Source organism: Caretta caretta, chromosome 2 (genome assembly GCF_965140235.1).
Source record: "Caretta caretta isolate rCarCar2 chromosome 2, rCarCar1.hap1, whole genome shotgun sequence".
NCBI lineage: Eukaryota > Metazoa > Chordata > Testudines > Cheloniidae > Caretta > Caretta caretta.
This window is the reverse complement of record NC_134207.1, coordinates 71,994,754-72,018,849: the sequence shown is the minus strand read 5'-3', so window position 1 is coordinate 72,018,849 and position 24,096 is coordinate 71,994,754. Positions and strand designations below refer to the sequence as shown.

The 24,096-nt window shown below is 41.8% G+C and overlaps 1 protein-coding gene across 4 annotated transcripts in view; it reads right to left on the bottom strand.

Moving 5' to 3' along the window:
- Positions 1-24,096, bottom strand: part of PXDNL (peroxidasin like) — a 282,898-nt gene that overhangs the window by 157,408 nt on the left and 101,394 nt on the right. For all 4 annotated transcript variants that reach the window (XR_012666983.1, XM_075125228.1, XM_048840634.2 and 1 more), the window contains exon 2: positions 15,119-15,190. Coding sequence is in view for 3 of the 4 variants with exons in the window: in XM_075125228.1 (XP_074981329.1) it covers positions 15,119-15,190 (72 nt within the window). In the remaining variant the exon portion in view is untranslated. The remainder of the gene's footprint in view (positions 1-15,118; positions 15,191-24,096) is intronic.

Here is a 24,096-nt window from a genome sequence, read left to right as displayed (position 1 = left end):
GCAGACAGTGATTTTGATTCTTTTTTATACCTCTATAACTAGCCAAGTGATAAGAATACACCTAAATTCTTAGAGTATAGGCCTTTACAGACAGGCCTGAATATCTATATCCTAACAGAACCTATCCTTGCAACAAAGCCCGTTGCCAACTGTGTCCACATATCTATTCAGGGGACATCATCATAGAGCCTAATCACATGAGCTACACTATCAGAGGCTCGTTCACCTGCACATCCACCACTGTGATACATGCCATCATGTGCCAGCAATGCCCCTCTGCCATGTACATTGGCCAAACCAGACAGTCTCTACGTAAAAGAATAAATGGACACAAATCAGACGTCAAGAATGATAACATTCAAAAACCAGTCGGAGAACACTTCAGTCTCTTTGGTCACTCGATTATAGACCTAAAAGTCGCAATATTACAACAAAAAGACTTCAGAAACAGACTCCAACGAGAGACTGCTGAATTGGAATTAATTTGCAAACTGGATACAATTAACTTAGGCTTGAATAGAGACTGGGAGTGGATGGGTCATTACACAAAGTAAAACTATTTCCCCATGTTTATCCCCCCACACACACACACTGTGTATGTTGCTGCTCAGCAAGCGCTGAAGCGAACCTGCTGTTGTGTATTCACCCTTTCACCTGCCTGCGCAATAGCATGTTCACACTTGCAGCCGTATTCAGAGCGATACACTCTGGGCAGCTATCCCACAGAGCATCTCTTCCTCTTCTGCTGCTAAGAGTTGTGGGCAGATGGAGGGGGTTGCGGGGCATCCTGGGTCCTGTTCCAATGCCCCGTGATGCATTGCTTCCCATTCCAGCAATCCCTGTGCTTCTGTCTGCATTTGGCGCCATCTTTTAACAGTTTGTGTGCTGCAGGCTCTCAATCTTTGGGTTGCAGGAATGGATCCAGAACTGCTGACCAGTATGCTGCTCGCTCTGACCAACACATCACGAGTGGCAGTGGAGTTATTCCTTAAACTAGAAAGCCCAGAGGAGTGAGACATTGATCTTGCCACGCGTACTAGCTGTGACACAAGATTGCTTGTGGCACTCACGGAGCTGCTGCCCACAGTGGAACGCCGCTTTTGGGCTCAGGAAACAAGCACTGAGTGGTGGGATCACATCGTGATGCATGTCTGGGATGACGAGCAGTGGCTGCAGAACTTTCGGATGAGGAAAGCCGCATTCAGGGGACTGTGTGATGAGCTCACCTCAGCCCTGCAGCGCAAGGACACAAAAATGAGAGCTTCCCTGCCGTTGGAGAAGCACATGGCGATTGTATTGTGGAAGCTGGCTACTCCAGACTGCTACCAATCCATCGCTAACCAGTTCGGGTTTGGAAAGTTGACCGTTGGACTAGTGTTGACGGAAGTGTGCAGGGCCATTAATTGCATCCTGTTCTGAAAAACTCTGCCTTTGGGCAATGTGTGACATTGTGGATGGCTTTGCACAAATGGGCTTCCCTAACTGCAAAGGGGTGATACATGGCATGTATATTCCAATTCTGGCACCAGACCACCCAGCCACCGAGTACATTAATCGGAAGGGGTATTTCTCAATAGTTCTCCAGGCGCTTGTGGATCACTGTGGGCGTTTCACGGACATTAACGCAGGCTGGTCTGTAAAGATGCATGACGCACACATCGTTCGGAACACTGGACCTTTCAGGAAGCTGCAAGCAGGGACTTTCTTCCCGGACCAGAAGATCACCGTTGGGGAAGTCAAAAAGCCCATTGTGATCTTGGGAGACCCTGCCTGCCCCTTAATGCCGTGGCTTATGAAGCGATGCGCAGGACAACTTGACAGCAGCAAGGAGCGGTTCAACAACAGGCTGAGCAAGTGCAGAATGACTGTTGAGTGTGCTTTTGGCCATTTAAAGGCCTGCTGGTGGCTGCCTCTATGGGAAGCTGGACCTGGCCAATGACAATATTCCTATTCTTATAGCCGTGTGCTGTACACTCCATAATATTTGTGAAGGGAAGGGTGAAAGCTTCACTCAGGGCTGGACTGCAGAGGCTCAGTGCCTAGAGGCCGAGTTTGAACAGCCAGAGACCAGGGCTATTAGAAGGGTACAGTGCAAGGACTCAAGGATCAGGGATGCCTTGAGGCAGCAATTTGAAACTGAAAGCCACTAATATTTGTTGCTATGCTCGGGAGTGCAGTGCTTGTAATGCTAGGAGGTGATTGTGCTTGGTGCAGATGGTGCACTATGAAGGTTTAAAATAATTGTTGGTTTGCAGGGCTCTTTTTGCTTTCAATTAATAGAGTAAAGATTGGCTTCCAAACCAACACAATTCTTTTATTAAAAAACAACATCTGGTGGAGTGAATCAAACAAAACTAAAAATAAACCATCAGCAGTGAGGGGGATGGGGGAAGGGAAGGTCCCAGGGGAAGGTGGGGTCCCGGGATGGCTAAAGATTTGTGTACGTCCAGGAATCATATCCAACCTTCTCCTTTGGAGTACAGTGCAGCAGGTACTGTACTTCAGCAGGGCCAAAATGCATAGGGATGGGTGTTGAGTGCATTGGGTAGTGGGAGTCTGCAGTGCTGGACTGTGAGGCGGAAGGAGTGGAATGCCGTGGGTATAGACAGGAGCCAGGAGGTTGATAAGAGTGTGTGGCAGTGTCTGGGGGGAGCATGAGAAAGAGTTTTGTGAAAGCAGCTGCAGGGGAGGGCGGGCTCAGAGCTGCTCAGTTTGCAGTGCTAGTATCTCCTGGAGCATGTCCGCTTGGCACTCCATAACGTTTAAGAGCCGCTCTGTGGCTTCATTCTGGCACGCTGCGTTCTCCTTTCGGTCCCTCTTCTCGCTGTCCCGCCACTCCTTCAATTCCTGTTTCTTGGCTGCAGAGTGCATCATAATATCATGAAGAAAGTCCTCCTTAGTTTTTCTTGGCTGCTTTCTAATTCTGCACAGCTGCCAATAAAAAAAGGGAGGTTGGGCTCCCAAGGACATCTCTGTGAAGTTTAAATACAACATTTTACAGAAGCAGTGTTGTTTGCAACACACAGAACACTGATTAGGTGATTTAAAACACAGCCAGTACTCACACACCTGTCACTAACTGGCTGACCCCAGGAAAGCACACATGAGCCACAAGACCCCCAAAACAGCGAGTAGCCGCAGGGGCAGGGTAAATCACTCTTCCCGAACCCTGCTGTACACTAGGCATGTGGCTCTTGGAGAGATCCTGTTCTGTAGGGGTAGCCTGATAATCATTCCTGTCCCCACACTTTCCACAGAATGTGATCATTTTGGAAGATATCTCGCTGCTAAGGGTGAGCAGGGAATCAAGGAAGGGTCTTCTCCAAGACTGTGGCTTCCGCCCTGGCTCCCGTGCGGTTCGCCTGTGCGCAGCAATGTTCCCCCTTGCCTTCCGTGATGGCACACTGGTGCAGGAAAGTTACCATTAATGAGGCAAGAAACAAAGCAGCTCTGCCAAAGAACCTGCGGCAACGGATTGCCCAGTATCTCCACGAGAGTTTCCTGGAGATCTCTTAGGCAGATTCCCATGAAGTAAGGGAGTCAATCAACAGCCCATTCCGCCACTCAGACTAGGCATGTGGGGGGATGTGCATCATACAGACACAAGCCTGCTTTCTGCAACCCTCCTGCCCCCGACAACTCGCTTCAGAGATTCGCAAAAATCAAATCCACTTACCGGGGCCTCCTCTCCTGTTTGCACTTCGCCAAGCTCCAACAGCTGTGATTGGCTAGGCTCCTCTGGGATAGAAAAGAGCTCCTGACTACACGCATCTCTGACCTTTGAGTCATCCTTTGCCTCTAGGTCCCCCCCCATCCTCATCCAAGATTTCCTCCTCCTGGCTCAGTCCACTCTGGACTGGTATGTGAGCCACCGTAGTATCCACAGTGGCCTTCACAGTGGAGGTGGGGTTGCCGCCGTGTATCATGTCCAGCTCTTTGTACAACCGGCAGCTCGTGAGTGCAGCACCAGAGTGTTGGTTTGCCTCCTGCACCTTGTGGTAGGTGTTCCACAGCTCTTTCACTTTGACCCTGCACTGCAGTGTGTCCTGGTCATGGCCCCTTTCTGTCATGCATGGTGAAATCTGTCCATGGGTGATATAATTCTTACAGCTGGAGCGCAGCTGGGACCGGACAGCCTCCTCTCCCCAAATGTTGATGAGGTCCAACAGCTCAGCACTGCTCCAAGCGGGGGATCGCCTGATGCATGGAGCAGGCATGGCCACCTGGAAAGATGCCCTCAGACCACTGCATGCATCACTGAGCAAACAGGAAGGGGACTTTCAAAATTCAAAAGGAATTTACAGGGTGGGGATGACAGTTGGTCACCTGAAGTCAGGGCAGTAGAGTTCAAACTGATGACCAGAGAGGCGAGAACAGGCATTGTGGAACACCTCCTGGAGGCCAATCGCAGCGCTGTAATTGACCAGGGTGTCTAGACTGGCACCGCAGTGCTGTACCCCCGGCGCAGAAAGCTGTAGGCCTTTCATCAGGGTGGTTTTTTTACAGCACTGCAACTATGCAGTTTCTGCGCACTACATGGCATGGTAGTGTGTACACCTTGGGAGTTACACCGCAGAAAGCCGCTTTACTGTGCAGAAACTTGCCAGTGTAGACACGGCCTTAGTGACAACTCAGGGAACTCCAGTGGCTTTTCTGCATTCAGATTTTAAGAAGCTAACATCTGACTATAATTGCAAGCACTTTGCTTTCATTAGCAGCTGGCATTTCCACTTTCAAGAAAGTCTGCTACTGAAAAGGACAACTGTGGCCCCACAGGAGCCAACAGTTAACAGAGAGGAAATCTGTTTTTTTTAAAAAGTATGTTTCTATTTTGGAAGTGACTTTAAACATGTCTCTGTGGGGGTTGCATGTTTATTGCAGCTCAATGATACCTATATCAACCGTGCTTCATTTTACAAACATGCTTGAGGTTCTAATTACCAATCCTGCACATTCAACTTGGCACCTGACATTCAGGATGGGTTCATTTTCCGTGCATCATCACCAGTAAGAAAGATTCTGAAGCTAATATTCTGCTCTCAGGGGCTTCAAATTATGCCTTCAGTAACACCTGTCCAGCTAGGTATCTAGGTTTCCACAGATGTAACTAATTACTCCTGTAATTAGAATGACTAAGCAACTCTGAGAATTTATGCAACTAAATCAAATCCAGCTAATGCTTCTTAGCTGTGTTGGCTCTGAAGGAATAACCTGAGTAAAAACCATTTAAAAAAAAAACAGCACATAAGTAAACAGATATGTCACTGAGGTACCATTTTTATGTAGTCACTTTACAAACTAGGCTTGCACTTTGAAGCATTATTGATGTTTCACATGTGAACAAATACCACTAGCTCCGCCTTTACAGACACACCAACTCTCGGGAATTGATTGTGAGATTCATGATTTCTGAGTAAAATTAAGCCTCACGCATGGTCTCGCGATAGAACTCTCAAATGTCAGGATTTTTGTTATTAGCCAGGGCACAAATGATTTTTCCACTCAACCAGGAATTACCCTCTAAACAGAAGACTTTGGGATGAGAATTCATTTACACATCAGATAAATAAAGCTATCAAGCAAATAAGTGGGGGGAGGGGGAGAAGAGGCAGGTTTAAGAGAAACTTAATCTGAGATGTAAAGGGGGCGGGGGCACAACACTCAAATAAGTAATTGAATCAATTGGGAAAAAAATCCTGACATTTGAGGCTCCAACTTCAGTCCCGGGTGGCTGCTCCCCAGCCAGCCTGGGAAGTGGGAGGGGGACCCCGCTGCAACCCCCCCCTCCAGGCCTGGGGAGGGTGAAGAACCCTAAGGAGCAGAGGTGAGGCTGGGGGCTACAGGGGGGCTGAAGTGAGGAGAGTGAGGGCTGATGGTGTGGGTGGGGGGGATGTATTGATGGTGACTTCCAAGCAGATGGGGTGAATGCTGGGAGGGTGAGCTGAGGGCAGTGGGGGTCGATGGAGTAGCGGAGCTGAACTGATAGGGTAGTGATGATGGAGGCTGGGGGACTGAACTGGGGAAGGGGGAAACTAAATTGAAGGGGTTGGGTGGTGAGAGAAATTATGGGGAAGTGGGGGACAGGATTAATTCCTGCGTAGGAGATTGGCAGATGTGGGGATGAGCGCTCCTGCCGCAAGAGCCAAAATCATGTTATCCAGTACATGGGAGAGTGGGGCAACACTAATTGGCACATGCATACACTCTGGGGATGGGCAGGGGGAGTTCAAAAATCAAGAGACTGATCTAAAAATATAAATTTTATATATATAATTCATTTTTTTTTAACATATCATGATTTTTGGGAATCCGACCCATGATTTTTGATCTTTTGAAGTTGGCAATAGTGCTTTGTAATTTGCTCCAAACCGAAATGCTTACATTTGTAGAATACATTTAAAACTTCCTTGGCTCATTTTAATATACACTGTTAACCTAGAACTCAGGCAAAAGTTATTTTATCATCTCTTTTGGTCAAAATTACTCTTCCATCCCACAGATTGCCCGGTAGTACTCTAGATAGTACTAGATAGGTTTAAAACTGCTCCATCTTGGCCTTCAATAAAATCTGCACCTATTGAAAACAGTGTGAAAATTTTAAGAAAATGTTGACTTTACATTTCAGGGTTTCTTACCAAGCAAGGTAGAAGACATGATGAAATCCACTTAAGTTTCTGGATACTGCTGACAGAAATAAGGCGAGACATCTTCTACTGGGGTCAAGACAATTCAGGAATGGGGCACTGAATTCTTTTGGATGAGGGCTATAGTTAGCAGTAGCACAGCTGTGGTAGATTCAACAAGCAGGTTTGAGCTCTTTATTGTTCTCTGAGCAATGGGAACTCTCGGATCAGCTTTGATCTAAGGAGTCACAATTCAACAAATAGCAACTGCAGAAAAACAAAATCAGCAGCCTTTATAATATGAACTACACACAGCAACACAGATTTTGGTGCCTTTGAAGGCAAAAAGTGCTTTGAGAATCTGTTCATTTGCCTTTGGGCAACATGTTTTTCTCAGTAACGGAGGGTGAACTTCCAATTGTTCACCAGTGGCTGTTTTGAAAGAGAAAAGGGAAAAAAAATTCTGTGATGTTTCCAGCTGTTGACTGTCCAGAAGCCAAATCTCATGAATAATGGGTAAAGCATCTGAGTCTATGTGAATCAGAAACGAATGCATTCAGTCTGCTGAACGTATGATGTGCTGTATTTTTGAAGGGGATTATGACAAGGCAGTTAGTGGGCGGCTGTTTGTACTGGGGGAAACAGCAAAGTGAGAAATCCAATCATTCTAAAATAAAGGTTTCTATCAGCCAGGGCTCAGACTGAAAAAGAGGCATGGACTTCCTCACTATATCCTTCTGTCAGCTGGGTCCATTGCCTACAAAAGGAGTTGAGGGCTCTCAGAACCTCTCAAGGCAAGTATCTTTCCAAGATCAGACTGCAAGCAAAGCCATTAAAAACACCCAACTAGATTCTTCAAGCTTTTAGCTGTGATAAACAGTTCTCTTCCTGCTGGATTTTTTATGTTCACCCTCTGGTAACACAGCTGCCTACTGGCAATTACCCTTGACAGCCAATAGGGTTTCCTAAGGGGAATGCTGACAACCTAACTGCCAGCACCTGCGGTGCCTTTGGTTGTTGAGCCAGGATTTTAAGCCTTGTCTTGCCATATCCTTTGTAGGGTGCCTTCATTCTGTTACAGGGGTCCAATTACTTTTGATGAAATGACATGAAGTGCAGCAAAATACTAAATTCTTCTGCAATGAGCATATCTAATAAGCAATCCAGGGGTTAAGGAGCAAGACATTTGAAAAATGTACAGCCTGAGTTTAAGTATAGAGTTAAAAAATAAATATACAACAACAAGGCTTAAGTTTTTTCCAAAACCATGGAGGACACATACTAAGAAAGGGAAGGGAGAATCATGTGCACAACTTCTGTTAATTTTCTTCTAAATATAAAGGGCCTGGTTTTCAGAAGTACTGAGCATTCACAACTCTAGCTGAAGTCTCAGGAGTTTCAGATGCTCTGCAATTCTAAAAGTCAGGCCCTGAATGATTTCTTTGTGAATACTATTTGACCTATTTTGTTTGTTCGTTTTGTTCTCAAGTGATTTCCAAACTGATCCTGATTCCTGTAAATGTTTTTGCTATGTCCACCACTTTCAGGAAACAATTTTCCGCCTATGGTTTGGTAGTGAACTACTCACTTGAACCATTTGCTATACGCAATTAGTCAAAGTCACAAGCTATTTTTATTACCTAATTTGACGACAGACTTAGCTAGAGAATAATAGATGTTGAATACTATACAGGTAGTAACAAATAATGAATTTTCTGTACAAAACTCTCAGAAACAAATTTGAATGCAAAAGATATTTGTTGGAATAGGAACCATTTTATGAATAGCTCTCAATTGTTTAAATTCTTAAGAATAATAAGTAACATGAGTTCATGAATAATTGTGAAAAAACTCAGCACTTTTATTTGTAAAAATATTTTCTATTGCCAGGTCTACCCGTTGACACAACAATAGTTACATTCTGAATATTGTGTAGTTAAAAAGGAAGAATAAAACTTAGATCCATTTAGCGCCTGATCCAATTCCCACTCAAGTCAATGGGTAGTCTCCAACTGACTTGTACAGACACTGGTTCAGGTCTTCAACATCCAACAGAAAATTTTAGAATGCAAGGTGCCCAGGATTATAAAGCACTCATACAATTATGAACACTCTTTCAATTCACATCTAGCTAATTATCTACTAGTATACTGTTACCTTACAGTTTATATGTGATGTTTTACTTACACTTAGAGATAAGCAGTGCAACACTGATTTCTTTATTCTTAAAGTAAACAGGGAGACATTGACAGAAAGACACATGTAGCTGATCATAAGTACATCTATCGAAACTGCCAGGTACTTCAAGTTGCATTCATTGTAACCATTATACCATTTACAAAAAAAACAAATATATAGTTTTTTTTTTTCCTGCTGGTATTAAAGCAAACTGGAATTTTGACAACCCAGAGATTATCCAGACTCCTTGGCCTTTTCCACTGCTTTTTGTTTAACAGTGTTATGGGTTTGTTGTTGGAGTAAAAAACAACTTGTTTCAAGACTGAACTTGATAAGTTTATAAAGGGGGTGTGTATGATGAGCTTGCCTACAATGACATATGGCTAAAGTGAAGATTTTGTCACAATTATTTTTAGTAAAAGTCACGGACAGATTGTGGTCAGTAAGCAAAAATTCATGGCAGCCATGACGTGACTTTTACTAAAAATAATGCGGGGGGTGGAAAGGAGGCTGATGGGAGGATTACTGAAGCTCGAGCCCTTGGGGAAGGGGGAGAAGAGAGACCAAGCTCTACTGCATCATGGGGTGGGGACCCAGCACCTGGCATGGTGGGGACTGACAGCTCTGGGTTCCCCCCACCACGTGCAGTGGCTCGGCAATCCGGGGCCCCTGCTAGCTGACATTTCCAGCCCCGCCACCCCAGGGATGAAGGGGGAAATGTCATGGAGGTCTCTGAAAATCATGGAATCTGTGACTTCTGTGGCATAATCTTATTCTTACATATGGCCCATCTACAACTGCTATTAGCAAATATCTCCAGTGGCCGGAGATGGGACAGAAGATGAGAAGGCTCTGAGTTACTACAGAAAATTCTTTCCCAGATGTCTGGCTGGTGGGTCTCGCCCACATGCTCAGGGTCTAAATGACTGCCCATATTTGGAGTCAGGAAGCAATTTTGCCCCAGGTTAGATTGGCAGAGAGTCTGAGGGTTTTTTTGCCTTCCTCTGTGGCATTGATCACTTGCTGGTTTGAACTACAGTAAACAGTAGATTCTCTGTAACTTGAAGTCCTTAAATCAATATTTGAGGACTTCATTAACTCAGAGGTCATGGACCTGTTGCAGGAGTCCGGGGTGAGTTTCTGTGACCTTCAATGTGCAGGAGGTCAGACTAGTTGACCATGATGGCCTCTTCTGCCCATAAAGTCTATGAGCTTATTTTTAGTTTGAACACTTCTTTGATATTTGTACTAATGCTGTGAACACAAGGGGCCAGACACAGGCAATAGAACAGACATGCTAAAATGTGAGAGTCAAATCTGCAGGAAGAGATTTTCTATATGTAAAACAATTTTATAATTCAATAAGCACTGGATATAAATTTTTACATTACTGAATGAATGAGAAACTCTTATTGTTAAGAATTGAAAGTTTTTAAGGTATTAAAACATTAATGGCTGCTTTTATTGGAGTATATTTCACACAAACATATCTACAGAATTAGTTATAAGGTTTCATTTACTGAAGAATGATACAGTGGCAGTGGTATGCACAAAATAATAAAATACAGCATCTTTGAAAGGTCAAGTCCAACGCAGTATTTGACATTCTCGGGAGTCAATCAATATCCTCTCTGGAAGAAGGGACCCTAGTTGCAACTATTTTTATCCAGCCCACTAAGTTTATTTTCTATACCCTCCCCAATGTCAACCTCCAGAAATGATATACTGACTATATCTTCTGAAATTTTTCTGGAAGATTGATCTTTTCAGTTGCATGGATTTTGAAAACATCATACTAGCTTGCATTCAGATAGCTCATCTCATCACAACAGAACCCAAAACTATTTACAAATTTGATGTAATGGAATACATACTCCACCACCACTGAAATGCAGTCAGTGCCAGGATAGAATGCACCAACTGCCTAAAATTCCACAACACTCTGCCCAACCATTTAGGACAGGAAGTGAAGAATACCTTATCCAGTTGACACTGCAAGCAAAATATAAGGCAGCAGAATGAAGTCAGTTGAGCTGCGTACACTTAAACAAAACAAAAGTTTCAAACTTGAGCCACATTCACATAATTTCAGGAACATTTGTTTGAATCTATCCAATTTTGAGCCATGTGAAATACAGTGGTTAGCAAAACAATGTGGGAATTAGGCATAGAGTCAGATAAATTCTTTCAAATATCTTGTGCCCTGATCCCACATTAGTGGATCCCAATGAAAGATCAGAGCCTTCTGTTTCCTTTCCCCCCTTCCCCTGTAACTTGTCTTAATTTAGACCCCAATCTTTAAATACAATATTCCAGTCTAGAGCCTTAAGCCCAGGTAGATGGTCTCCATGTGGGAGTCTTGGTGTTATACCCTAAAAAACACCAAAAATGAGGTATTTTAGGGTTTCACTAATCCCTCTTTGGGACTAATGCTTAAAAAGAAACTTGCTCTTAATTTACATGAAAACCAACAGGATTTTTTAAAATATTTTCTTATAAATTTTTTGAGACTACAAATAGAAAAAAACATGCCTACAGTAAGGCAGTGAAGGAAAAGATAGTTCGTAGATACCAAATAGTCACATAAAGAAAATATATAAAGGTAAAGGCAAAGAATACCTAGTATATGAACGGTTTCAGAGTAACAGCCGTGTTAGTCTGTATTCGCAAAAAGAAAAGGAGTACTTGTGGCACCTTAGAGACTAACCAATTTATTTGAGCATGAGCTTTCGTGAGCTACAGCTCACTTCATCGGATGCACACTGTGGAAACTGCAGAAGACATTATATACACAGAGATCATAAAACAATACCTCCTCCCACCCCACTCTCCTGCTGGTAATACTGTGGAAACTGCAGAAGACATTATATACACAGAGATCATAAAACAATACCTCTTCCCACCCCACTCTCCTGCTGGTAATACTGTGGAAACTGCAGAAGACATTATATACACAGAGATCATAAAACAATACCTCCTCCCACCCCACTCTCCTGCTGTACCAGGTGGGGTGGGAGGAGGTATTGTTTTATGATCTCTGTGTATATAATGTCTTCTGCAGTTTCCACAGTATGCATCCGATGAAGTGAGCTGTAGCTCACGAAAGCTCATGCTCAAATAAATTGGTTAGTCTCTAAGGTGCCACAAGTACTCCTTTTCTTTTTGCTAGTATATGAAATGCTTAGTGGGAACTAAATATGTGCAGTGACTGCAAGTTTGGGCCCACTGTAATCATTTGGCCAAGTTATATGCATGCAACAGTTTGAACCTTTCTTCATGAGTCAATTCGTCCAGATACTTCATCGCTTTTGTAGCAGAATTCCTAATTTGTCATCTTTAAGACAGTTCTCTTACACAAAATTCACTGCCTGGAACTCACACTTGTGGCCAGATCTAGCATTGCAGCTCTCTGCCTCCTTTCCCACCCTCCGTAGGTTCTTGAACAGACACTTAAAAACAAACTCCTTGTTTCCATAACACCCTTGTAGGGCTCATTTTTTGCAAGTCCTAAGATAAAGTACTGAAAGTCCAAACCAGACAACATCAAATGGACTAGAATCAAACAGAGGATCTTCCAACGCTGCCATCACCACGGCTCCTCTGTGTCAACCTTCAATTTCCACACCAGGTCTTTTACTAAACACACACACAAAAGTCTAAATTCTACCCCCTCCTTGGGCCCCTTCTGCATGCTCTGTGCCCCTAATTCCCAGGCCTTGCAGAGTCCTTCCCTGCTCTTTGAACTGCCTTCCAGGAGGTCCTTTTTCCCAGAAGCTTCCCTCTCATGGGAGATTCTGGCAGCCCCTTCTAGGGACCTTTCTTCTTCCCATTCCCCTCTCCTTGCTGACAGCCTGTCCCTTTGGAGGGAACACCTATCTATTTCTCAGCTGTGTCGGGCTAATGAACAGGGCTGACTGGCTGGCCCCAGGTCCCTGACCCTTAACTGGGCAGACTGCCCTGTTACAAGAGCCCAGCATTCTAGGAGTTTCCCCATTGCAGTGTATAGAGCTACTATCATCATCTTGATGGTGTTTTATTTCTCTATATCTCTAATCCCAGACATTACTTATTTAGCCCCTTTTTCCATATCTTATTTCACTTTTACATCTCACTTTGTGTCCATTATCAACCTTAGCTACTTTTCTGTGTTACTGATTTGCAAGTAGTCCCATTCCACCAAAACTCTGGGCTTCAGCTTACTTTCTCTAGCTACGTTCTCTTGTACTTTCCAGCCTAAATTTCAATGCATTTTCTGCTTTCCCAATTTAGAATAATCTATGCTTGACCGCCTCCCCTCCACCCCCAACACACCACACACACACACACACCCCTCTTCCCAGATCATTAATAGAGATGTTAAAAAAAAAAAAGAGAGAGAGAGAGAGAAAGACTGGGTTTAACACCAGTCCCTGCAGAACTCAGGAGTCACTTCTCTTCACCTCAGTACATTGCCTTTTAACTTCATTACCCTTTGTTTATGGTCTTTCCACCAGTTCTCAATCCATATGATGGGACTCAAATCCAAGTCAATTTAAATTAATTTTCTGAAGTAAGATTCCTGTGTACTTTGGCAACTACAATTTAAAATTTTCCTCCTGAGAACAATTATTTCTTACACTCTGTCTTCAAAAGAACCTTGTGCGTAACCTATAGCCATTTCTCTCCACAAAATACAAGAGCATCATGTCCTTGATTCAGCATGTGTGTCTAACTTTAAGCATCTGAGTAGTCACAGACATTGAAACCAATGGGAATAATTGCATGCTCAAAGTTTGGCATATGTCTAAATTTCTTGTTGAACTGGATCCCAAATCCACTACAAAAGAGCTACAGAGGATGGAGCAATATTTGTCTCTGTATGCTGAATAACAAAAACACAGAATCAAAAATAAAAGCAGTCATCTTCACTTTGCTGGTGTTTACGGTGTAAAATTATTTGTGCGTATTCAGAGGGAATGCCAGTTATTTTGGAAAATGTATGTGAATCCAAAAGTTTCCCAGACTTTAGAACAATGGGAGTATTCATCTGAAAATCTGTACCAGAAGCATGCTATTCATTATAGGCTGTCATAAATATAAAGGGAAGGGTAAACCCCTTTAAAATCCCTCCTGGCCAGAGGAAAAATCCTCTCACCTGTAAAGGGTTAAGAAGCTAAAGGTAACCTCGCTGGCACCTGACCAAAATGACCAATGAGGAGACAAGATACTTTCAAAAGCTGGGAGGAGGGAGAAAAACAAAGGGTCTGTGTCTGTCGGTATGCTGCTTTTGCCGGGGATAGAACAGGAATGGAGTCTTAGAACTTTTAGTAAGTAATCTAGCTAGGTATGTGTTAGATTATGATTTCTTTAAATGGCTGGGAAAAGAACTGTGCTGAATAGAATGACTATTTCTGTCTGTGTGTCTTTTTTGTAACTTAAGGTTTTGCCTAGAGGGATTCTCTATGTTTTGAATCTAATTACCCTGTAAGGTATCTACCATCCTGATTTTACAGAGGTGATTCCCTTACTTCTATTTCTATTAAAAGTCTTCTTGTAAGAAAACTAATGTTTTTTTCATTGTTCTCAGATCCAAGGGTTTGGGTCTGTGGTCACCTATGCAAATTGGTGAGGATTTTTACCAAACCTTTCCCAGGAAGTGGGGTGCAAGGGTTGGGAGGATTTTGGGCGGAAAGACGTGTCCAAACTACGTTTCCCAGTAAACCCAGTTAGAGTTTGGTGGTGGCAGTGGATATTCCAAGGACAAAGGATAAAATTAATTTGTACCTTGGGGAAGTTTTAACCTAAGCTGGTAAAAGTAAGCTTAGGAGGTTTTCGTGCAAGTCCCCACATCTGTACCCTAGAGTTCAGAGTGGGGGAGGAACCTTGACATAGGCTATTAGTCTTTCATTATCCTGTTGCCTAGCAAGTTTCAGTCATCTACTAAGGGTACAGAAGCAACATCCTGTTTAGACTGGAAATTCATTGTGGTGATGACTGTATTTCTATCTATACCACACTGGGCATGTCCTCACACATAACCTCAGCAATAATAGTGTGATTTAAATAACCCGTCAAACACCATGAAAAAAGAAGCATGAAAAGTTGATGCTTCCCATATGATGAAAAAGATTTGTCCAATCTACTTTCTAAATACCTACAAACAACAAATAATATATTTGCAGACAGCAGGATTGATTCACAAATAATTCACAAACGGAATAATATTTGCAACAAGAAATGTGACCCAGTTCAACCCTAGATCTGCAGCATGTAAATAAAAATGCTGATTACTGTGTAGTCCACAGACAGAATGCCAGTGGCAAATCGCAGAGACTTACAGGGTGTTCAGATGCTTCAATTTCTTAAACGTGCCGGCTGGGATTTCTCGTATTCTGTTAAACCGCAAATCCCTGGAAAAAGAAAGAACAGGAAATTTAAATTAATCATTCTGACTTCCTTCTTGTCACTGCTAAGTGTTTGGTTTAATACATGAAACTAATGCATCTCCACACCCTTCTCTTATGCATGTGACAGAGTTCCAGTAAATGGAGAACAAAGGGAGAAACAATGGCAGCTGACAGTAATCCCATGCCCACATACATAGTGGCCTTTCAGATCACTGCCTCCATACCAGCTTTCTACGGGTGAAGACCCTGCCCCTTTACAGGAACTTAAATGGAGGGGCCGAGCTACTGTCATGATACCATTTGCAAACATAAATCCATTTAATATTACACTGTTCAGAAATAATTCAGCTGAAGCTGGGCAATCCTTACCAGGAGAAGTTAAGGACAACATCACTCAACCTCACCATATGCCTATCAGTTCAGGCCATCGCATGGGCCACCTGCTGTTTAACACAGCAAATGAATTCATCATAGCTTCTGTGCCAGTTTCATAGAGATTACAAAAGAAACCATGGAATACTTATACTGTATGTATACTGGCAACTGCGGTTCAAACTACACACACACGCAAAATAAAGAGCTGAAAACAGGAAGTTGCATGTATCTGTTGGAAAACTCCATTAGATTTTCTTTCGAGAGAGCACCATTCATTATGGTTACCCATCAACTCAGTTCAGCAGAAGACTCATGATTCCATACTAGTTATTATTAGACTGAAATTACTAGAAAACCTGCAGAAACAGCCGCTTCTGGTTACAAGAAATGTCTGTGGTTTTGAATAAGCTCCAAGGTGTCTCATTTTAACTCCAATTTAGTTTGAAGGAGAATATTTTGCATTAATTTGTAAAGGAGATTACTGGTTTACAATAAAAATACAAAGTTCAAATGCCAAAGTGATTAAAGGGAATTGCAAATGGATGGATAAATTTAATTTACCTAGATTCTAAAATGTTTGGTTTATACTGCTCCCCAAAAAGTCATCCCCATACTTTTTCCTTAACACTAATCACCTCACATATTTACTTCTTCCTACTCCGAATATCAACTTGATGTATGAGCAGCCTAGAGGATTAGAAAAAACGCCCAGACTGAGCATGAAAACAGAAATTGAATAGCTCCATAAGGGAGTTCTCCCCTCATAAGAGGAGAGGTTATGTCTGGGTCTCTCGTTTTCCTAGTGTTCATTCTTTATATTTTTCATAGGGGAGACCTCTTTACTTGGCTGCTACCATGCAGGTTGTTAAGTCTCAAGAGAGTCTACTCAGCCAACTCCTTGACAAGCCCTAAATATAGTCCAGTTCTCAATGACTGGGCACAGCAAATCTTTTCCTGGAGGCAAGAAAATATGCAACATTACAAATGCTAGGGTTTTTCCTCAACCCCCTGTTAAACTACAGATACTGTAAATTCTCCTGGATAAATGTTGAAAAAGTCCTATATATTTTAATAGTCATTTTAGCCATCTTAATATTTTCATGAGTACTCCCATTTACTGTCCACAAACATACCACTTTTTAAGGTTGGGAATATGTAAAAAAGTAACAAAACATGCAATTAATTATATGACATTTCATTTCAACTTGTGATAAGAAATCTAGGTGTACTTTGGATTGGAGGGTGTTTCAAAGAGGAGGTTTCCTTTGTGAGTAATTCCAGTTATCAATCTAAACTTTCAGCTTGTCTTTTCTCTACTTACCGCATTTAATGAAACTCAGAATGCCAAGATTCACTTATCGATAAATTTAAAAAAATTGCCTTTGATGCCCATAAACATTTTGTTAAAAGCTACAAGACTGTTTTCTCTCTTTTGCTGTACAATACAATGGCTCAATAAATACCTACAGCATGGAAATATAGATAAGACAACCTTCTGGTTCCCAGACAGTGCATCGCCTTCTCCATGTTCCAAAAACTCTTCCCAAAACAATCACTACTAACTTGTTACAGTGAGATACAGTTGCGGCTGTTGCTATTTTAGTGACACAATCGCACCTAAATCATACACTAGAAAAACAAAGTAAACACCCCTTAATGGATTAAATGTATATTTGTACATAGAGAATTATGGACAAAATTTTCCCCCTCTGATGCTTCATCGGTGCCTCTTAGGGAAGAGGTAAGGCCACTAAATCATGCCTCTTTTATTCCCTAACGCCAAGGAGTATCATTATGACAGTAGACTTAACTTTGAATATTTTGGCTTGTGTTAGATTGTGCCATAACCTGAGTGCATTTAAAAATCTAGATTTTTGCAGCCAGTATGCTTATTGTATTAGAAACTCAAGTACTTCCCTAAGCCTGTAGTTTATACTGTTTTGAATTGCCTTGCATTTATTCATACACTATACCTGTCTCTCAGGGAATGTTAATAATTAGCTAACACCATCTAACAATTGTACATGTTCATTTTCCTCACATCAACCAATGTCTGACTTTCCTTTCTAGGATATAGTACACCCTGGAAGAGAATTCCAACTTATTTATTAAAAGGCAAAGAAAAGTGATACCAATTTCCCTTCTATTTGTTCTACATATACAAAAATGTAGTCATTCGAAAGATCTTCCCATTATCCAACTGCTAATGGAATAGCGAACATCTACAGTCTTGTGACAGATCTGGTTGGTCCTAATCAGTTGGCAGAGTGAGCGCCCTTCTGTAAAAAAGACAGTAGCTTACACTGTTTCTAAACATTTGTAGTTAACATCTTTGTATTTGTCAGAGTTTATGAAGCTCATGCAAATATCCTTTTTGCGTAAGTGAAATGTTTAGATGATTGCTTCACGTTTATTTGCCACAGGTAGCTGGTAAGCCCATAAAAATGTACATATAATTATAACATTCTAAAGCTGTGCCTTGTTACATTAGCTCTAGTTTTCATTGCAAAATTCTAATCTAAAAAGGAAAATTAAACCTTTCATGGATACAAGATTCTAGATAAAAAAATATTTCAGCTGAAAGCTTTCTACTTTCTTTAGTTTGCAATAGCCAGCCATTTCCAGGATATGTCACTGCAGAGTATTCATCCTTTCAAATACATGACATTTTATGAAGTCGGTCAAATAAAAGACTACTTATTCCACAAATGTGCACTCTTCTCTCACAAAGGACACTCCTGCCTCTCATCCCTCAACCTCTGGCTAAGGAAGACTAATGGATAATCCCTTTCAAGATGTCAACTTCACCCCTTAGGCTGCCCACCAAGGTAGCTATTTCTTCCTCCCACTGTCTCTCAAGCAAAGGAAAATGCACAGCCACCTCTCTGCCAGCTGGGAGAGGCAATGAGATTTTAGCAAGGAATCTCCATATTCATTTCATATTAAATCATTCTTTTGCCATGATCCATGAAGAAACACATCAGCTTTGCATATGGGGAAGTGGTGTCTTGTACAAATTCAGTAAATACTTAATCTGAAACATGTTTGGTAAAATAAATCTCTCCGACTCGAAGGACAGCTTCATTTTCCATTCTCAGTGAAGTCCTCAATTTGTCGGTTTCAGGAGACAAGAATGATTTAAGAAATCTGTATTGTTTATACAGCGATCTTTTTTACTTAGAAGCTGGAAAGACACATAAGAATTCTTTGCACTTCTCACTCTCAGAGCATTCTCCATTTTATCCCTCTATCAGCCCCTTACATCAAAATATCATGTAAAACCTCTGTCATTTTAGCCAGAGGAAGACTATATATTAGCCAAATAAAGACCTGTTTATGCAACAAATCTGAGCCTCCCTCCTTCAGACAAGACAACTGCCTCTGAGAAAGAGTGCTGTCAGAGCAGTGTGAGGACCCCCTAGTAAGAACTGAGCTCTGTCTCTCTGAAATATTCCCAGGCCTTCCTAATAGAAGGAAGTTGAGAGTGAAATTGGCACTGAAATTCAGATCCTCCCCATGCCAACTCAGATCACCAGCATTATGCTTTGTTTCTTTCAGTGTTTGGTTCAAATCTTATCCTTTCACTATTGTAATGATTTCCTACTCTCTGAGACTTCAGAGTCATCAGCTCTACCATAAACCATGGTTTCATGGGTTTGCCGGGGTGCAGGTGAGGCAGTGTGATCCAATGAACGTAGCACTGGACTGGAAATCAGGAGGCTGAGCTTTCTGCGGCTCTGACATTGACTCGATGTGACCTTGGTTAAATCACAACCTCTCTGTGCTTTAGTTCTCTCATATGCTGAGTGGGGATAATAATACTTCACGTCACATTGTAAAGTACATTGAGATTTACAGATCTAAATTGCTAAGGGTTATCATCAAGTCCACTGTCAGAGTTCGATAAAATAAAGCGAGAATGGTGTCAAGCTGCCTGAAGTGCCCGAGGAGCGTGATTACCAGCCTCAAGGCTGACTGGTAAGAAGCAGGACACAAACCCCAAAATGGCTGAGAGTTCTATATCCTGATTTCATCAACCAGTTATCAACTGTAAACTCCTCAGGCACTGTAATAGCCATAACATGGAGTCACAGACAGTCCACTTGGGTACTCCAATCTGTCTCACCACTCAGGTGAGCATTCCTTTTGTGACAGATGGTGCCTTACACCAAAAGTCACAGCAATAGTCAGGTTAGTCTCAGTCCAAAAGGATCAGTCACATATCCTAGTCAATTGCACCTTAGATCTCATACAAAAGACTATTTTTGTAGCCAATCCTCTAATAAATTATCTGATGATTTATTAAATAGGAAAAGGAAATGGGATATTGAAAAGGTTAAAGCAGGGTAAACACACACACACAAATAAATGAGTTACAATCTTAAATTTAAAAAATCAATAGAAATTCTGTAATAAGCAAGCCCTATATGTCTGTTAGGGCTAACCCAGGCTGAGCAGCTGGGGACCCCTTGCTTATGCCTAGAAACCTTGCCCCAAGAGCCTAAGCAGGACAGAGACAGTCAGTTCCTTCCACTTGGGGTTTTTATTCCCCACCTGCCATGTACTGTGAACTGCCATCTCAGCTGATGGGAGGAATTCACTTGCATGATTCATCTTGGGAGGGTGTGGGGGAAGCAGGACAACTGAGTCTTTTGTCCTCTGTGTTGTCCCGCAATAATCTGTCTAGTGTTGATGGACCTTTCCCTTTGTGCAGGACATAACACCATCTGTTGCAGATTGGCACTTTACACTAGTTAAAGTCTCTCTCTTGTCTGGTGATTTACATAGTCACAGAGACTTACAATACAACTGCTCAAATATTATCTTCCAATAAGGGATATATATATATATATATATATATATATATATATATATATATATTATAGGTGAGATTAACACATTCAGCAATTCACAAACTGAATCTAAACCCTAAACACATTCTTATAATTCTAAGACCTATTTTGACAATATTAACACACAGGAGAGCCACGATGATTCCACCTGTGTTTTGAGCAGTTTTCAGTTGAGGCTTGGGGACCTTGGTATGAGCTGGCACCTGGTCTGCCAGCACTGCAGATGGAACTAAGGAACTTCTACTCCAAGGGTTTGATCCTGGTCCGATACAAGTTGGGGGAATGGGGGGGAGGGAGGACCCGCATTGATTTATCAAGCAACAGAATACCAGGGTTCTATCACTTGGGATTTGCTGACAAAAGTGCCAGCGTAGAAAAAACTGAAAGCTGAAAATATTTCAGTTTTCATTCCCTATCCCCAACCTCGTGGCAAAAACTGAACAAATCTGAATCTTTTCACAAAAGTTATTTACCATTTTTCAAATAAATGTTAACTATTTAAAGAGCAGAAGAAGTGCATTTAGCATGAAATAAATTAACCTCTTTAAGTAATTACTATGTTCTATAAGACAGGAATTCCCAAACCATGGACTGTGAGCTTCTTTTGGTTCACAGAGCACTTAACAGTGGACCACAAACCTGTTTGGTCATATGGTGCTGTCTTCTCCATGCTTGCAGCTCTAAATCCCATTAATTAAACTGAATATGTATTAAATACTTTCTTAATATTTTGTGCATTTTTTAATAATATTCAGAGAATTTATCCTGACAATACCATTAGAGTACTGTTATCTCCATTTTAAAAGATGAGGAACTGAGGTACAGAGGAACTATGTGATATGCCCAAGATCCAAAAGGAAGTCTGTGAGCAGAGCAGAAATTTCAACCCCAGTCTCCACAGTCTCCGGCTGTCATCCTAGAGATTGGATCACCCAAATAAAGACTTGAACAAGTACACAAGGAGGCTATGTTTCTGAACAAATAAATTTAATACATTCTGTATTTCTAGTCACACAATACGAAAGAACAAATATTTTATGTGCACACTGTAGTTCCAATTCAGCGCACAGCCCAAAATACTACTAACTGCTGTGCCACAGGTACCACAACGAGGCCACGGAAAACCTGAAAACTGTTTTTTTGCAGAGTTCTAAAGAGATTTAGGACTGGCTTAATCTATGATCTATGCTTGGAAGACTGCTTTGAGGATTTTAGCCTTAAAAACAAGCAACGCTTCTAAACCATGTCAATAGTTCTCATATTATTCAATTACTCTACCTCTGAGGTAGATAGAAAGAACAGAGACTTAATCATGGGAGGAAGAATAATGAAGCTGTCAGTTAAGTTGGTAGCCTTTCAACATCTGGGCATTGTAACCTTGCTGCTCTGCTCATGGTAGTCATCATATATGATTAGTTTGGGTGTTAGAAAATTATGTTTGTCAAAAGCAATTAGCATGAGTTAACAGTCTATTCACCACTACCATTTGTTACTCTAAATGCTGCAAAATGACTTGCATAGGATTATTTAAAAATTAATCTAGGGCTTTATGGCAACCACCTTTGTGAAACCTTTGTTCTTTTCATAACATCACTTCTCTGCAATTATGTTTCATGATTCAACTATCACATCTGTCCCCTATAGCTCTACTGAGAGATGATATATGGTAGGGCTAACATCATTCAGCCTCAGGGACCCTTTTGATTACAGTTTTGATCTTGCATATATTACATACCAATGCAACATGGATAAATATTAAAAATATATTTTGACAGCCATCAGGTTGCTCACTGGAAGACATGACTTGTGAATTGTGCAATATACAAGAAATACTGTCAGGAAAGGTTTAGACTACCACCTTATTTATGTCTTTAATTGTTCCATCTCCACCGCGAGAAAGAATGAAGCACTAAAACGAAAACCTTTCTTCTGCAAGGACCACCCACTTTTTTATGACTGAAAAGGTTTAGCGGTTAAGTTTGAAAAAGTCTGGATGCTTACCCAAATTTACCTTCATTTTTAAGATTTCTGTATCTCTGCCCCCACTCCAATTCAACTAATTTTTCTCCTTTCCACTTATTCTTCCCCTGAATTCAAAACTCCTGATCTCACATATTCCCAAAATGTCCTCCAGCCTCAAAACTCCCTCTTCACAAATCCCAAGTGACCAACTACCTCCTTCTGACCCAGATCCCAACTCCCACTCCCCAACTAGGCTCCTAATTGAGGTGATTATGGGGAGTTCCAAGTCTGGTGCTATTTCAATTGGATTCTGTCTGGCTGCCATATTCAGGGATTTCCCCATCACACACATTCTCCCAAAAGCATCATTTCACATCTTTAACCCCAGGAAAGCTCCAACATTTGCAAGCTTTGGGGACATCAGTTGGCCCAACAGATATTAGACCAGATGAGATGGATTTCAGCAGAGCCTGAAGGTCAAGGAGAAGGACTAGGGAAGGGGTACTTTGAGTTAACCCAAGCCTTTACAAGGGACTGGGAATTTGCGATTTTGGCAACATTTTGTTTTACATTTTGCAGGACCTCATTACTCCTGGCTCTGACACTGGCTTGCTGTGTAGTCTTGAGAAAGTTAGTGACATGCTGGAGAGGGCTCCTGACACTGAAGTGAAGGGAGGAGTGGGAAATTCTTCATTCCCCTAAGGGAGTCCACTCCTCCTCTGGATACTACTAAATGATTTCTTGCAGAGCTTGCTTATTCCTGGAAGTCATAAACATTCTTCTGAAAAACTGTTTGCCTTCAGAATAGGCCACATCACACCCAAAAATTTGCTGAGGCAAGATACTCTCCCAGACATTCCTCTCCCTTCCACCTTACCCAAGCTGAACTCTATGCTATGCTAGCAGAAATACACTCTGTATATATTTTCAGAACAAAGTATCATCATTTTCAGCAACTTGTGGCTTCATGCAGTTTAACATACATTTGATTGCCAAGGGGATTTGCTTCCCTTTTTGGATGTGGTTAATAGGAAAGAAAAAAAAAACATTTTTTAAATGAGAAAACAAAATGAATAGATTCCCCAGTCTTGCACTTGTAAGCCAGCAAGACTTTTCAATGGCAGTGCCTTGTTGAAATATTGGTAGCACATGATAAATGCATGTCACAGTAGTTCCCTATAAAACAGTTTCCCTTTCATATGACAGCACCCTCCTTTGTAAAGCGTAGATCCACAAAGGGAGTTACATCTTGAAATGCCAAGCCACCCAGTGGAATCCACAAACCCTGAGTTCGGCACCTAGGCTCCCTATAGGGCAGTGGTTCTCATACTGGGGGTCAAGACCCCTGAGGGGGTCATGAGGTTATTACATGGGGGGGACACGAGCTGTCAGCCTCCACCCCTCTTTGCCTCCAACATTTATAATGGTGTTAAATATATGAAAAAGTGTTTTTAATTTATAAGGGGGGTCACAGTCAGAGGCTTGCTATGTGAAAGGGGTCACCAGTTCAATAGTTTGAGAACCACTACTATAGGGAGAGACAGTCACCTGAAAATGAAATCCACAAAATCCAGAACATTAGACTAGGAACTGTGTATGCTAGCCAATAGGGGATGCCCTAACCACAGCACTATAAAATCATTCTCAGTTTCTCTGGCTCAATGCATAATTAATACAAAGTGGAAAAACTTCAACAGGAGAGGCTGAAGGAGGCCCATA